At 41.4% G+C, this 14,775-nt stretch overlaps 1 protein-coding gene across 3 annotated transcripts in view; it reads left to right on the forward strand.

Moving 5' to 3' along the window:
- Positions 1-14,775, forward strand: part of AK3 (adenylate kinase 3) — a 22,449-nt gene that overhangs the window by 1,249 nt on the left and 6,425 nt on the right. Inside the window, exons 1-5 of one of the 3 annotated variants that reach the window (XM_057380152.1) lie at positions 4,503-4,730; positions 9,021-9,140; positions 11,989-12,161; positions 12,853-12,968; positions 13,814-13,932. In XM_057380152.1, coding sequence (XP_057236135.1) covers positions 4,583-4,730; positions 9,021-9,140; positions 11,989-12,161; positions 12,853-12,960 — 549 coding nt within the window. In that variant the 5' untranslated portion in view covers positions 4,503-4,582 and the 3' untranslated portion in view covers positions 12,961-12,968; positions 13,814-13,932. Of the gene's footprint in view, positions 1-4,502; positions 4,731-9,020; positions 9,141-11,988; positions 12,162-12,852; positions 12,969-13,813; positions 13,933-14,775 lie in introns of those variants that run through there. The other 2 variants (XM_057380150.1, XM_057380153.1) reach the window with 2 other exon arrangements.

Genomic DNA, 14,775 nt, shown 5'->3' on the forward strand with positions numbered 1-14,775 from the left:
CCAGAGCTGCTGCTGACCAGCACCCCCAGAGCCCTCTGCACCCCCAGAGCTGCTGCTGACCAGCACACCCAGAGCTCCAGAGCTGCTGCTGACCAGCACCCCAGAGCCCTCTCTATGTTTTTTGCTGCATTGTCTGAACTCTGTATCTTAGATTTGCATTGAAAATGTCTAGCCAAACACATCTACTTCAAATGAACACCACTGTGGTTCATTTCTCTTCCATTGTGTAGTCCCCTGTTCTCCCACACATGTATTTTTAGTTCTGTCTATCCTGTCCTTTTTCTGTGACTTCCAATTACTTACTATCATCTGTTTACAATTTGCGTCAAGGCATGGGAAAACAAAATTGGGAAAATAAAATTGGGAAAACAGTCTTCCTCAAAAATGATTCAACTGGCAGCCCAAATTTTCTCACGTAACTGAAACAAAATACTCCTGTAAAAAATCACTGGCAGATAGACTGAAAAGCACTACTCTGCTGGTTTGATGTAAGTATCCCTGTAATGACAGCTCCATCTGTCACAAAAATACCCTAACATAGGAGAGGGATTTTTTCCCCTGGGAACGCTGGTAGCTTGTTGTCCTAGGAGTTCAAAGATTTCTGGAATCAGGAAAGAGATTTTTGTCAATTGCCTTGAGGTGTCATCGACTGAGTGTCAGGTCATAGATGTATGCGTGTCATGATCTGGGCATTTGTTACAATTTAATTTTAAAATGTAAATCTATTATTGGTTTATTCAGGTGCAAATATTAATACTCAGGGCAAATGTTAATTTTCATTTAATCAGTGGCTGGAGAACATTACAGTCTCCTGGTATTTTAATCAGTGGAGATAAATAATAGAGAAACAATCATTACAGAAATTTCCAAGAGAACTCTTCTGCTTTTGCTAATGTATCCAAAAAGATAACACTRTTTTCTGAATTTCTGTTAGTTTACATACCTCCCAAGAGTTTTCACACGGTCTCAGAAACACAGCCATGTAACTTCTCTTTTATTTGAACTTAATATATTTTCCTATTTGTTAGTATTTTGAGGGATGTCTGAACAATCTGTGATGAGTGCTTTTTATAGGACTAAAATTACAAACTCCAAATACATCTCAATCACTGGGACAACAAAAATGTTTTTCAAATAATTAAAATTCTGCATTTGGTTGTTATCAATTTATGACTGCAATGAAGTATTGCTATTGCTCGTAACAGGACGTAAGCCTTGTGCTGAGTTTCCAAGGCATCAGAACAGAAGCTTGTTAGTTGTCTGAAYGTTCTTTGATCTGCTTGTAACTTTGCTTCCCCTGATGAGGAAGCAGGGATAACTGTTTCCCCTGATGCAGTGGCTATCCTCCTGTTAATATGGCTCAGGATGTTAGTGTCCATATGCTGGGTGGTGCTTAGCTGGCTGTACACCCGTTCTTCCCAGTCTCCTTCAGCAGAGCTTCTCCCTTGCTGGCCAGTTCCCTGCATTGTTGGAAGAGTAAGTGTGTCCTGGGTATAGGACTTAACACCACCGTTTGCTGAATTATGTCAGGGTCCTGCTTGGCCCCTTTTCCTATCTGTTCCTGTGGAATTCCACCTCCTGCCCCTAAGCCCATCTGCTCAGGATGCATGGTTTGGTTACTTACAAAACTGCTGAAGGTGCACTCTTTTTCCTACCGGGTTATTCACAGACACTAGACACAACAACACTCAAGGACAGACCCTGACAAAATACTCACGTTAACAGCTTTGGTAGGGAGCAAAAGGCTAAGTGCTGCACTTCAACTCCAGACAGTTTTTCATCCATGTAATTGTCCATCCATCCACCCAGATGAGGTACAAAAAGTACTGCCAAAGTCAATTTACTATAACTTCTTCCTCTTGTAAGTAAACATTTCATTTTGACATAAAGTATAACACTTGGGAAGTAGTTACTCAACAGCACTAAAGGAATTCTGTATTAAACTCAGACTATAGGATTTAGATCACCAAGGAGCAGAACTGACAGAAATTCTTTTGACAATTTAAGTCTTAAAAAGCCTCTTTAAAGAATTTCTAATGTTTGAAAAAATGCAGAGAAATCTGAAAGTGTGTCTATGGTAAGAATATTTGGATTTATTTTGGCACAAGATTTTGATTACTGTTCAGTCATCATGAGGGTTACTTCAATACTCACTGAGCAAGAATTAGGTTTTTAATTTATATCTCTAGCCTACAGGTGTGAAAAAGGCTAATCCAGAATACAGTGCAAGTTGTTTTATATAAACATTGACTACTGTGTTAACATATGAAAAATGACTTCTGAATGAAGATAATAAAAAATCATTTTCCAAACATCAAAATGAGGACTGCTGAAAAAAAAAATAAATAAAAAAAACCACCACCCACATGCATATCTTTGAATACAGAATAGCTGTGTAAATCTTTGCCTATGAACTAGTGAACCATTGACCCATTTCTCCCATGATTTCCTTTTCCATTTCTGARTATGTCACAACTATTGCACAAAACTACTAGGACAAGGTTTGGACTTCAGCAAAGACAGCCAAGGGGAAGGGAACAATAGTTTCTTTTATTACCTATTTTTTATAATGTGCCTACTTCATTCTGCAAAGACCATGGTTAGTAAGAACATGTGTGTGTATGAGAAGTGCCTGTCCACTTCCACCCCTTCCTCATGAATCTGTTATGAAGTTCAGAGAGGTTTTTAAACCTCTTTGTCTTTTAATAAAAAAGTCTTTAATAATGGGATAATCTTAGCGTTCCTGAGTAGAGTTTTTCTGAGCTGCTCAGTAGTGCCTGTAGAGAGGCTGAACTTCAGGCTTCCTTTATAACAGACGGATAAATTACTGCTGCTTTTTATACACTGTGGCACTGGAGATTAATTATCTCTCTAACAAGTCTAGTTATTTGTGGATATTTATTTTATATGATACTTTCCATCTTCCCATATATTTGTTTTAGGAAGAGTTGCCAACATATTTTGTGGATTTCTTCTGTTCAGAAGTTTCTGAAGCACGCAGCTTAAAACAGTGTGGCTTCTAGCATTTAAATGGCTTTTGTTGCCAAACTTTGTTTAAGACTGTGGTGCTTTGGCAAACTGAGATGTTGCCCTGGGAACACTGCTAAAGCCCTGAATGCTTCAGTCTTTCTCTCTTACTACACTCTGCAATAGAGGTATTACTAGGTTTAATTATGAAGGCTCACATTGCTCAATGTAATGAAATTTCTGCTCATAGTAAGCTCTATGTGCTAAGCCAGTGCCTTCCTACTTAATTTTTARGTAATTTTTAAGGCAATTAATTTTGTTGACTGGAGAGCTTTGGGGCTATATTCCCATTTTGTTATTGTTTTAAGTACCAAACAGCTATTTGAATATTTTCTTGTTGCTTACTTGTTTCAGTGTAAAAGTATTGACATGAAACAAGGTTTTAAAACAGGAAGTTGAATTTCACTAATGCTTTGTCCCTAGCTCTGCTTTCTGTGAGATCACTTTTTCACCGTGGCCCTTCTGGTACATAGTGACTGAGATCCATCAGCATCTCCAGAACCTCTAGCAGGAAGGCTCACATCTCCTGCTGTGAACATGACAGCAAACATTCAGGAAATGGAACAATCTTCTCTTTTGGCAAAAACACTGTGTTCTGCTGTGGCTGAGAATCACGGAACCACGTCTATGGGAAATACACACTTCTGGGTGTTTGGAAGAACACTACTCGGAACAAGGACAACCTGGAGCTGTTCAAATTCAAGTATCTTAAACAAAACTCAGGCACAGCTCATTAAAAGCACAGCTGCMTGCTGCCAGACGGTGGGAACTTATTTGTGAGAGACCAGCAAGAGCACGACTGCGATGTGGGGTTGGATGAGCTGCAAGCTGAGCACAGCAAAGTCAGCCACAGCCTCAGGGCACCTAGGCAGGGCAGTGACAGCAATGGGACGTGCAGTCCAGCAGTCATCAGGTGACAGCCAGGTACGCAGCCATGTCCCAGCTCAGTTAGAGAAATCCTTATGGTAGTTCAGGGAAGTGGTGGAGCCACCATTCTTGGGGATATTTAAAAAGTGTGGAGGTATGTCAATTTGCTACATGGTTTAGGGGTGGACAGGCAAAACTGGGTTAATTTTTGGGCTCGGTGACCCTCAAGGTCTTTTCCAAACTAGATGATTCTACGATTCTATGACGGAGAGTGGTGACAGGCAGGGGCCGACGGCTCGGGGAGCAGCCAAAACGGGTCTTCTGGGCAGAGGGGTGCGGGGAAGCTGGTCAGGGCCAGTACGCCACAGCGATGCCTCAATGCGATTCTAAGATGCAATTTGCTTTAGTTATCTTTTTATTATAATTATTCATTTATCCCTCCCTCCACTCGTGCTTTTACGTAAAGGATCTTTCCTTCCTGCTCCTGATTGACAGCCAGAGAAGCTGCCGCTGCTTTTCCCTGGGAGGACCGGCCCGGGCTGCCGGCGCTGCGAAGCGGCGCTCCCCGGGAAGGCGGCGCTCCCGCCGCGGCCGGACCGGAGCGGAGCGGAGCGGCAGGAGGGGCCGGAGCAGCGGGAGCACCGGGAGCGGCAGGAGGGGCCTGAGCAGCGGCAACACCGGCAGCAGCATGGTGGTGCCGCCGCTGCTGCGCGCCGTCATCATGGGGCCGCCGGGCTCCGGCAAGGGCACSGTCTCCGCTCGGATTATCAAGCACTTCGGCGTGAAGCACCTCTCCAGCGGCGACCTGCTGAGGGACAACATGCAGAAGAAGACAGGTGGGAGTGCGGACGGCGGTGGGCTGTGTGCGCGGCGGGGACGCTCCCTCTCCCCGCCGTCCCCACAGCCCCGCGGGGCTCCGGCGGGACGCAGCCCCGGCACAGCCCCCACAGCGCCGGGAAAGCGACTCTCGCTCCCCACACGCATTCCTGCGCCTGGCGCTGCTGCTTCCCACCCTTCCGCCTTCGGGAACAGAAGGCGCTTCTTCGAGGGGGTTTGCCCCGCAGCCCCACCTGTGTGTGCCCTCCCTCACCCAGGCAGAGAGGCTGGTTGGTTTCACACAGCTCTTCTGCAGGCCAGAGGCCACCGCAGCGGGCCTCGTATCTGCAGCCCTGGGTCCTCCACAAGCTTGGCATCCTCTTCTTGGTGGAGAACGGGGTTATGTGGGATTATCTAATTTTCCTTGTTTTGTTACACCTCATTGTCTCCTCATCTTGGTGCTTTTTGTGAGCATTCAGTGGTTTTTGTGGATATTTCTAATAGCTCTGACAGTTTCTGAGGGTTTCTACAGCTGGAAGCATCTTAAAAGGGAAAAATATTCACATTTTTAATGGGCAGGGCAAGAGAAGGAATTCTGGACAACCAGACTTTGGATGTCTATTTGATGGCTAGAAGTAGAGGCACTTAGAATCATTAACAGCTATTCCAAAATTAGGCCTAGTCCTGAACTGGTACGCGTAACATAAGGGTGCTTTTCAGAAAAACAAAGGGCAAAATTTTCAAACTGCATAGCTTTTCAAATTACTGTTGTTTTAGGAGTTCATAATATGCTTATATTTCAGAATGATCTGTGTTTACATGCAATGGTGCTTCTCTTAGGTAAAGATATGAATTGTTTTTGCTGTACAATCCTAGCTTGACCTCTGGCCTCTGTTGAAGTGCCACAGCCCTTCTCTCTGGTGGATTTTTTGCAATGATGGAAGGTCCCCTCCTGACTTGCACACCTGCTTTTTTTTTATGGAGGGGTGAAAAGCTTTGTAAGAAGCATCTCAGGCTGCATGTGAGGAAGTTCATGTGAATGAGAATATTATTACTTCCAGCAACTTCAAGCTGTGGAATACTACATTCACTTGCAAGTATCACTGTAGTATTATGCTTAGGTAACTGACAGTCTTAGTTTTGGAATACTCATAAACATGTTTGAAGGTGAAAAGTTATCTGTATTGTGAAATCAATTGTGATTTCCACGTGTCTTCACACAAATTCTKCTTAGTCGGTAAGGATAATGACTTTGGTATAGTGACTGACTTTACTACAGTTAATATCCATAAGTTGAGAATTTGCAAGGAGCACACCTGCAAAGACATATCTGATCATATCAATACTATTTCTGTTTGATAAGTTTTTATTTACAGAGAGCCATAAAACTTTTCTGTTAACAAACTTTCATTGTAAAACCTAGTGCRTAACCATTATAGAAAATTAGGGAAATCTGTTACTTTACCAAGTGCTTTGGGGTTTACATTGTTTACTAAATACTTTAGGCTTTGTGCAAGATCGTAAACCACCAGAATCAAGCTGAAGAGTGTGTGAGATGAGGAAATTGCAAGTGGAAATATCATATTACTTGAATCAAGGAGAGAGGCTGAAATGATGTGAAGTGATTAAGCAAAGCGTTCTAGGTGGGTTTGACAGATTGAAGGCAGTGAAGGAGAGCAAAGTTGAGAAATGGAAGTGTAGCAGACAGGTTGAAACCCAGAATATGACAAAAGAAGTCAGTACATGGCTTGAGAGGTGAAGGTTGGTCTAAATTAGCTAGAGCAGAACTTACCAGAATCTGCTACAGAGTTTCTCATTCAAGTAAACCCAGACAAATTTCTCTTGCAATTGCATTGAAAGTCAGTGGCAAGTTGCAGAAATGGTTTCCAGAGGGTTGAGATAAAATATGAGGTGACAGGACAGGGTAATACACTGAAAATAGGAGAACAACGGAAGGGCAACTCAGAGAGCCTTGACAAGTTCAGTCAAGGCAAAGAGTTAATGAGTTTTGATCATAATACAAGAGTTCTGCAATTTCCATTTCTTTGGGAAATGGGTTGCACTAAGATAGGCAGTTAAAACACTTGGAAAATTAAGTACAATTAATAGTAGTTATACAGTGCAAATTTTTGCATTTGCTTTCTTGTGAGAATGGACATTGTTGAAAAGTCCTGTGGAAGATGAGTGTCCTTATGAATCTGCAATTATCGTGTTCTGCTGCTTTGGAAAGTGGAGAATCTGTGACCATCTCTCTAGTGCTAAGGAAATTATTGTCCGATTGTGGCTAGAGCTTGTTTGCTGCAATGTGGTTAGAACATGTCTCTCTTCGGTAAAAGCCTGGAACATGGATACCTGTTATCACATAGAAAGGAAGGAAACCTGTGTTGCCTTTAGTTCCAAAGATTGTCACACCTGTAGTGTTTTCAGACCCAACTTGAAAAAGCTGAGATCTAAATAAAGCCTACAAAACCTCCTGAAATCTCACTACCAACAGCAGGGGTGGAAAAAAAAAGCTATGATCTAGTGTACCACCTTTTTGTCTTAATACATAACCATTTTATAGTTATATATTAACTATAGTTGTGTCTATAGTTGGGTATAGTTGAGTCTTTTTTTTTTCCTTCTGTGATAGTGCCTTTCTAAACGTCCTGAGTTCTGTAGAGATGGGCAAAAGGCAGCATTTTTCCAGCTCCGTTGGTCTAATAATAGCTTACCATACCCTAAATCTCTCTGGGCCCAAAAACCCATGAGTCTTTCCGAAGTATGTTAGAACGTTCTCTGTGAACCTTGTCTTGCACATATTTTTAGATCATTGTGGCTAGAGCAATGCTGCAGCATAAACTAGGAGCAGATCCAAGCATCAAGTACACATTAAACCATCTAGACATGATTTACTCCTCCTCCCAACCTAGTTTTGCAGGATACATGGTTCAAAGCATACTGGAATAATAAAAGAGGAATAATAAAAGACRCATGAAGAAGGGAGGTAGGGAAGAGACACTTTGTACCCAGGCAGACTGTCATCTTTTTTCCAGTTTGTGATTTGCTGGAGGATGCAGGCACCACAATCTGACTCTTTTGCACATGGTGAGAATTACTGAAGTCTGGCCAAGGTGCATAAGGCCCATTTCTAAATGGGCTTTATACTTTTCAAAGCCTGACAATAGATGTGAACAGGCAGGTAGGGAAAATTGTCTCTTTATTGTTTTTTGGGGTTCTTTTCTCATCACCAGAGCTACTATATGCTTACTTAAAGGGCATCTGCTGCTTTTTAGTTTCCTCATCTGAAGAAGGCCCTGTGTCCCGTTGCACATTCCATGTACTGAAKGATGCGACTGGCATTTTTCATTGCTTTCTGCTGAAAGTCGTCATATCTGTTTTCTCCTCTGTTTAGTTTTCTTAGCTAGATCTGAAATGGCTGCAAGTAAAGGCTTCTGCAGTTCCACAATAAAACCAGTCTGGCTGCTCTTCTGCATGACTTAACATAATTGGGTAATTGTTTTATAAACAAAAAATAGGGAAGCTTTGTGCCTRGGACACAACCCGGGCAACTGAATTTGTTCCTGGCTATATCCATGATTTGGGTGAACTACAGCATGTTACTGCCTGCCATGTAGAAACATGATGTGGTAACTGGAACTACAGTGAATGGATGGAATTTTAGTGAGCCAGTGGGAAAAATGACTGGTATTAAATGTTAGTCAGTTCCATGGGAAAATAGTAGTGTCCCATAAATAGTGTACAATATCTATAAACATCCTCTTGTAACTCTAGTAATCATAAAAATACATATCTGGCAAGCATGTCCCACTGCAGACTGCTCTCCTAAATGCCAAAGACATTTATCTCTGTAATGAAGTGTAAGTAAGTAACTAGCCACTAAACTAAGAAAATAATTTTCAGTTTGAGAACTGGTATCTTAATAAACTTGTATCTTTTGTATGTGTTATTTTGAAGACTCTTGCCTGGTGGCTTCTCCTCATTTGAATTTTTGGAACTTAGTATTTCAAATGCATGCTAGTCAGCTTTCTCAGAGGATGTGAGGATGGAAGTGTGTTTTGCCCTATTGCCATTTGTGAAACTMCAAATGGATCAAATTAATCTGATACATATTTGCATGGTCAGATCCTAACTGATCATCCACTTCTTTAATTTTGGCAAGCATGCTGTCTACAACATGCATGTCTACAAGCATGTTGTTTACAACATTTCTGCATCATCTGGATAAAAACAATTTTTTGCAGGCTTGTGGGTTTTTTTACTTGCTGGAGGTCAGAGATAGTGTAATGCAATTTCTCTTAATTTTGCAGAAGTGGGGATCCTTGCCAAGGCCTACATTGATCAAGGGCAGCTTATTCCAGATCACATAATGACACAACTAATGCTGAATGAGCTAAAAAATCTAGACCGCTGCAACTGGCTATTGGATGGTAAGTTCGCATATTGGATATCACTACATATGGAGGGCAAATCTGCTCTGGGAAACCTGGGACTGCTTTGGTTGCATGTGGCCARCTTGTTGTGAAACTTTGACTGGATAGTCTGCCCCAGTTTCTTTGGCTGAAAAATGCTTTGGGTGCATACTGCCTTCAAAACATTATAGGGATATTTAATTCATATTGAAAAGGGTAGTTCAACACTACAGTAAAACTTCAAAACTAGCAATTCTGRTATTTTTTATTATAATTCGTATGGTATTTCCCCTTTACACAATGATGAAGTTTCTTTTTTCAAAGCTTTTTCTTATTAAAGTCACTGGGGAATGGAAAACTTTTGAAGGATGGGGCTTTGGAATTATTTAAATAGGAAGGTAGGCATGTGATGCAATAGCAAGATAAATATGGAAAAGTACTACAGCAGTGTGGAGTGTAATGAAAACACTGCTCAATTGCTCTAAAATATCTCCTTCATTTGCTGTTTGGTTCTCTTGTCCAGACTGAACTGTTTTGCAGTTCTGCAGACTAAGTTCATTGCTTCAGCATTCACATTAGAGAGAAAATGCATTTGCTGCTGTCTTCATGACCTGCATGGCTCTTGTTATTCTAGCCCATCAGAGTACAGTTGGATGTGCAGCACAAAAATAGTGTCTAAGCTGGATGAGTGTTTTTTTCAGACTCCAGGCACAACTGTCTCAGTAGGTAAAACTAAAAAGTTATTGGTGTGGGTTTTTGTTTAGAGACAGTGAAAAATCCACAGTGATCTCTGTCCCTCTCTGTGCTTTATTATAATTGCTCCTACATACAGTGATCTGTTCTGGTGGCTTTAGTCACAGCTGGGTTATTCCCCAAGACAAAGGTTTAATTCCCACCGTGCATAGCACAATGAAACCTAATCAATAAAGCAAAGAACAGGAGATACTGGGTTTTCTTYTTCTTTGATTCCAAGTCTTTTGTACACACAGTTCCAGTCTTGTGGATCTGGATGTGTAGCAGTATAGCTGTACGCACCGGCAGCTCTCAGCAGGAGGATTGTGTTGAGAGAATAAATCAATTTCTGCTGCATGTTAATGTGCTCCTGCCTTTAAACTTTTGGAGCAGAAATTTTGTCTACATCAGCATTTGTAATGAGACTCAATGAATGACACTGGGGATAGCTCTGGCATAATAGGCTCTGCAGGAGCAACACTCTTCTTTTGAAATATGTTAACCTGAAATCTTTAGTTTGATAATTGCAATGCRGAACAAACAGACAGGGTCAGCTAGCTCAAACCAGAGTTGCTGAACTGCTTGTATGCTTACTTAACCAAATACCCATTTACTGCATTATGATAGCTGGCTTCTAGAGACACAGCAAATGTAGCAAGTCTGAGTTGTATGTGTCTGTGGGTATAATATATTTAAATTTATTTGCTGTACAATTTTATTTGCTGTATATTTGCTGCATAATAAGGGCACTTTTCTCTGTGTTCCTAGAATCTTCACAATTCATCAAATCTTGTAGATGTTTTTGTGTATTGAGAAAGCACTGTATGTAGAAAATGCTGGCTCAATTTCAAAGAAATGCTTCTGTAAAGGCACTWCAATTTGTTGAGGAATTTTCTCATTACTCAATCCCAACGCAACTCATTTTCCAGCTGCACMACTTACATGTGTGGTGGCTGACTAGCTTGCCAGTAGTAAAAGAGAGCAGCAATTGATGACCTGGCTCTCCCTCTGCTCTTACCATTTAGAAGCACTTCCATGAGATAATGTGAACATGTGAGAAACAGGATGAGGGCAGATCATGACTGTGGTGCAGGTGCAAGAGACATAATACACAAACAAGTGTTTGATCTGAGTCAATCAACTCCATCTTTTTGTAATGTTTTTCCTTACTCATGCAATGGACAGATCAATGTTATGCAAGAGTTTCATAAGTTTGTACCAATTGTTACTTGCCTTTATGGAGAAGTTTACTCGTACCGTATGATGAAAATTATAAGCTACTGAAGAACATGACACTATGCTAGAGTTTTTTGAGGAGAGGCATTGTTCCAGTGAATATAGGATGCAATAGCATGTTCTGCTGTACCTTTGACCTGAAGATCTTGTGCCTCGTTTTTCATTTTAAATTCTTTGTGGAGATCTTGGCTTTATTGTTCTTTGGTCCCAGTACACCTTTCCTAAGTTCCACTAGGTTTGTGTCTGATAGTTGAAGGCATAGAGTAGGGAGCCATAGAGTTCATGGGGCAAATGCAGCGTCTTTCAAGTGGAGTGACAGGTTCCTGATCAGCTTGAGTGTTCTCACAGTCATCATACCTTAGGACAGTTTGATACACTAGAACTTCTAGAACCCTTGCAAATACTGGACTGCCTCTGGTAAATACATTTGACTTACTGCAGCTGAGTAAAATAGGTTTGTAATGGTCACCACCTTAAGTCAGACTCACACAGGTATGGAAGTAAGAGGTGCCACAAATGTTTCTAGGTTGTACTGACTTCTGAGTGAAACTTTTCACTGGAGCTTTTATTGTTCCCAATCTGTATAGAGTACTGTTATGCAGAGTAGTGATATGTAGTTCATATGAATATAGGGTCTTTTTGCACTTTTTTGTTGCACTTTYGGGAAAATTATTAACTGAAATGAAGAAATGAAAGCTGAAAGGCATTTGACAAGCTAAAATGTCATGACATAGTGAAAAACATTTGAAAATCTAATGTCTCTTCAACCATTTTAGAGTATGACAATACTTCCTGGGGGTTTTTCTGTATGACAATTATTTTCTATAATGACACAATTCGGGTAATTTTTGCTGTAACTCTGCTTTTGGAATTTTATGGAGCTGTTTCCTTTAAAAAGGTTTCCCCAGAACAGTTGCTCAGGCAGAAGCCCTGGATAAAGAATGTCACATAGACACTGTGATTGACTTAGATGTGCCATTTGAGACCATAAAATGTCGGCTCACAGCACGCTGGATCCACCCTGCCAGTGGCAGAGTCTACAATCTTGAATTCAGTCCTCCCAAAGTGCAGGTGAGCAATATATGTTGGTATTGGTACTAAATAAATGCTGCATTGTGTTTGCTAGCTGCAGTAAAATATTGTTTGCATATGGTTCCAAAACAGCAGCACAGAAGGAAAAAGCTCATTTCATTTCTGGGGAGCACAGAATCTTTTCAGTAGCACCCTGCTGGTGTGGGCGTGTGTTAGTGACCCGGTAGAACCTTGAGCTGGTGGACAACATATTTGTCCCCTGCAGAGCGGGACGCCATGGTGTTTTGTAAGCTCTTGTTAAAGCTGTTCACTGATCTAGAATAGTATCTGCCTTGCCCACTGGCACAAGATCTGGGCATGGTCTTAGCCTGTTTGCAGCCTGTACAGTCCAAAATGTAGATTTCTTTCCTCCAGAGGTGTCATGCTGTAAATATAGGAAGCACACCAATAATCAGTCAGAGGAATCCRCTTAATGCTTTCCCTGTGTTTATATTTAACCAGGACGGGTATTTTCAAGGGAAGAGCTGCTGTACTGCAAAACTGGATGTAGAAACTTTCAAGGCAGGGAAGCTTTTCAACAGCTTTGAGAGCTTATGACTTGAGATATCCTAAAGAGGAACCTGAAGATAAAGATTGTACATTGTTACCATAGAAGTTTTTTAAGAACAAGGATTTGCTTTAGTGCTACTCAGCTTAAACTGTATTTCATCCTTAACTCTAAATAACTTAGCTGTTGTGGCATCACATTTCACCTGGAAGCTCTATTAAGTTACATCAGAAGCACAGCAGGCCCTGTAGTTTTTGGATTTCAGTGTTGCAGGAAAAGAGGCCAGCTTGAAATACCAGGTAAGCACTGGAAGTGAGCAACTGAAAATATTGCCTTTGTTTTGTGTAAAACAAGGTGTGTAAAATCATGGTTATTTTCAATCGCAGAAGAGGACAGGAAAGCTGGAATAGAATTAGCAGACTTACCAAAAAGTAGGCTTCAGCTGCCAGAGCTTTCCTCTAAGGAATTTCTTCACCTTTCACTAATTAGCAGGCTCAACACAAYGCAGTAGATTGAAATATGTAAGTGAAAACATGGAATAGAGCCGAACAGGTGAAATACAGTTGTCCTTGTTATCTAATAGACCTACAAAATGTTTACTTACGTAGCAGGAATAAAAATTTACACGTTAGGTCCCTGCCTCTGTAGGGAAAGCTCCAGCTGACTCTTATGCTATTCCTTTGTACAGATGTTGCTAAATGATAACTTGGCCATTTTGCAACTGAAAATCAAAGGGCCATTAACTCTTTTGCCTATTTTAGTATTGACAAATGAAAGTCCTGTAGGTCTCTCATTTCCTATTATACAGGAATGTATTATCAACAATACTATTTTTCCTTGTACATGAAGGTTTTGTCTGCATATTCTTTATATTCTACAAATGCTCCAGAGGACAAATTAGTCAAGTTACTACAACTTATTGTTCATTGGCAATACTGAGAAAATATTTTTAAATAACAGACTTTGTTACTGGAAAGTCAACAGCTTATATTCCAGATAAGAACATAGGCAGCAGCCGTTCTCTTTAGAAGTAGACCTCTACACCCTGATTAACTGGAAATTTATTGTAATTTAAATACAAAATCACACAAGATAATGCTTAAACAGAAATAAGAAATGTACTCCAGTGTTTGCTTTTAACCAGGGTATTGATGACATTACTGGTGAGCCGCTTGTTCAGCGTGATGATGACAAGCCAGAGACTGTCAGCAAGAGGCTACAGGCTTATGATGCACAAACAAAACCTGTTCTAGAGTATTATCGGTAAGTAGTAAAATCTATTCTTCCACATTCTAAAGGCTTATTTTGCATTAGCATGGTGAAGAACAGACCTTTCCAGTAACAGAATATATTAACCAAAACTGTGAGTGTAGTGTGAGTAGCCATGTAGCTTTCATGAACTCGGTAAGAAACCAAGCGAGTGGAATGGGTATGGGTTTCCACTGTTGTATGAGACCTTCAGGAACCTGTGTGGTAAAACAGCCTGTCACTGTGTCGTGGTTTGGAATGCTGGCCAAAGGCCAGGCACCCACAACACCTGCTCATTTGCTCTCCCCCACCACCACATTGGGTAGAGGAGAGCGAAGGGGAAAAAGAAAATAACAAAAGGGTTCATGAGTTGAGATAAGGAGTGGGGASGAAACACTTGATGGACAAAACAGGCACCATTTAAATTATGAAGTGAATTTATTACTAACAAAGTCAGAGGAGGAGAATGAGAAATAAAATACAACCCTCAAAGACACCGATCTTCTCCCCACTTCCTCCCCCCTTCCCACTGACAGTACAAAGCAGCGGGGGGGTGAACAGGGTGTGGGGTTGGTCAGTTCAGGGTGTGGGTTCGTCAGTTCAGGGTGTGGGGTTGGTCAGTTCAGGGTGTGGGGTTGGTCAGTTCAGGGTGTGGGTTCGTCAGTTCAGGGTGTGGGTTGGTCAGTTCAGGGTGTGGGGTTGGTCAGTTCAGGGTGTGGGGTTGGTCAGTTCAGGGTTGGTCAGTTCCGGGTTGGTCAGTTCGGGGTGTGGGGTTGGTCAGTTCAGGGTGTGGGGTTGGTCAGTTCAGGGTGTGGGGTTGGTCAGTTCAGGGTGTGGGGTTGGTCAGTTCAGGGTGTG

This window comes from Malurus melanocephalus, unplaced genomic scaffold, assembly GCF_030028575.1.
Source record: "Malurus melanocephalus ecotype Western Australia unplaced genomic scaffold, MMel_1.1 scaffold_437, whole genome shotgun sequence".
Taxonomy (NCBI): Eukaryota; Metazoa; Chordata; class Aves; order Passeriformes; family Maluridae; genus Malurus; species Malurus melanocephalus.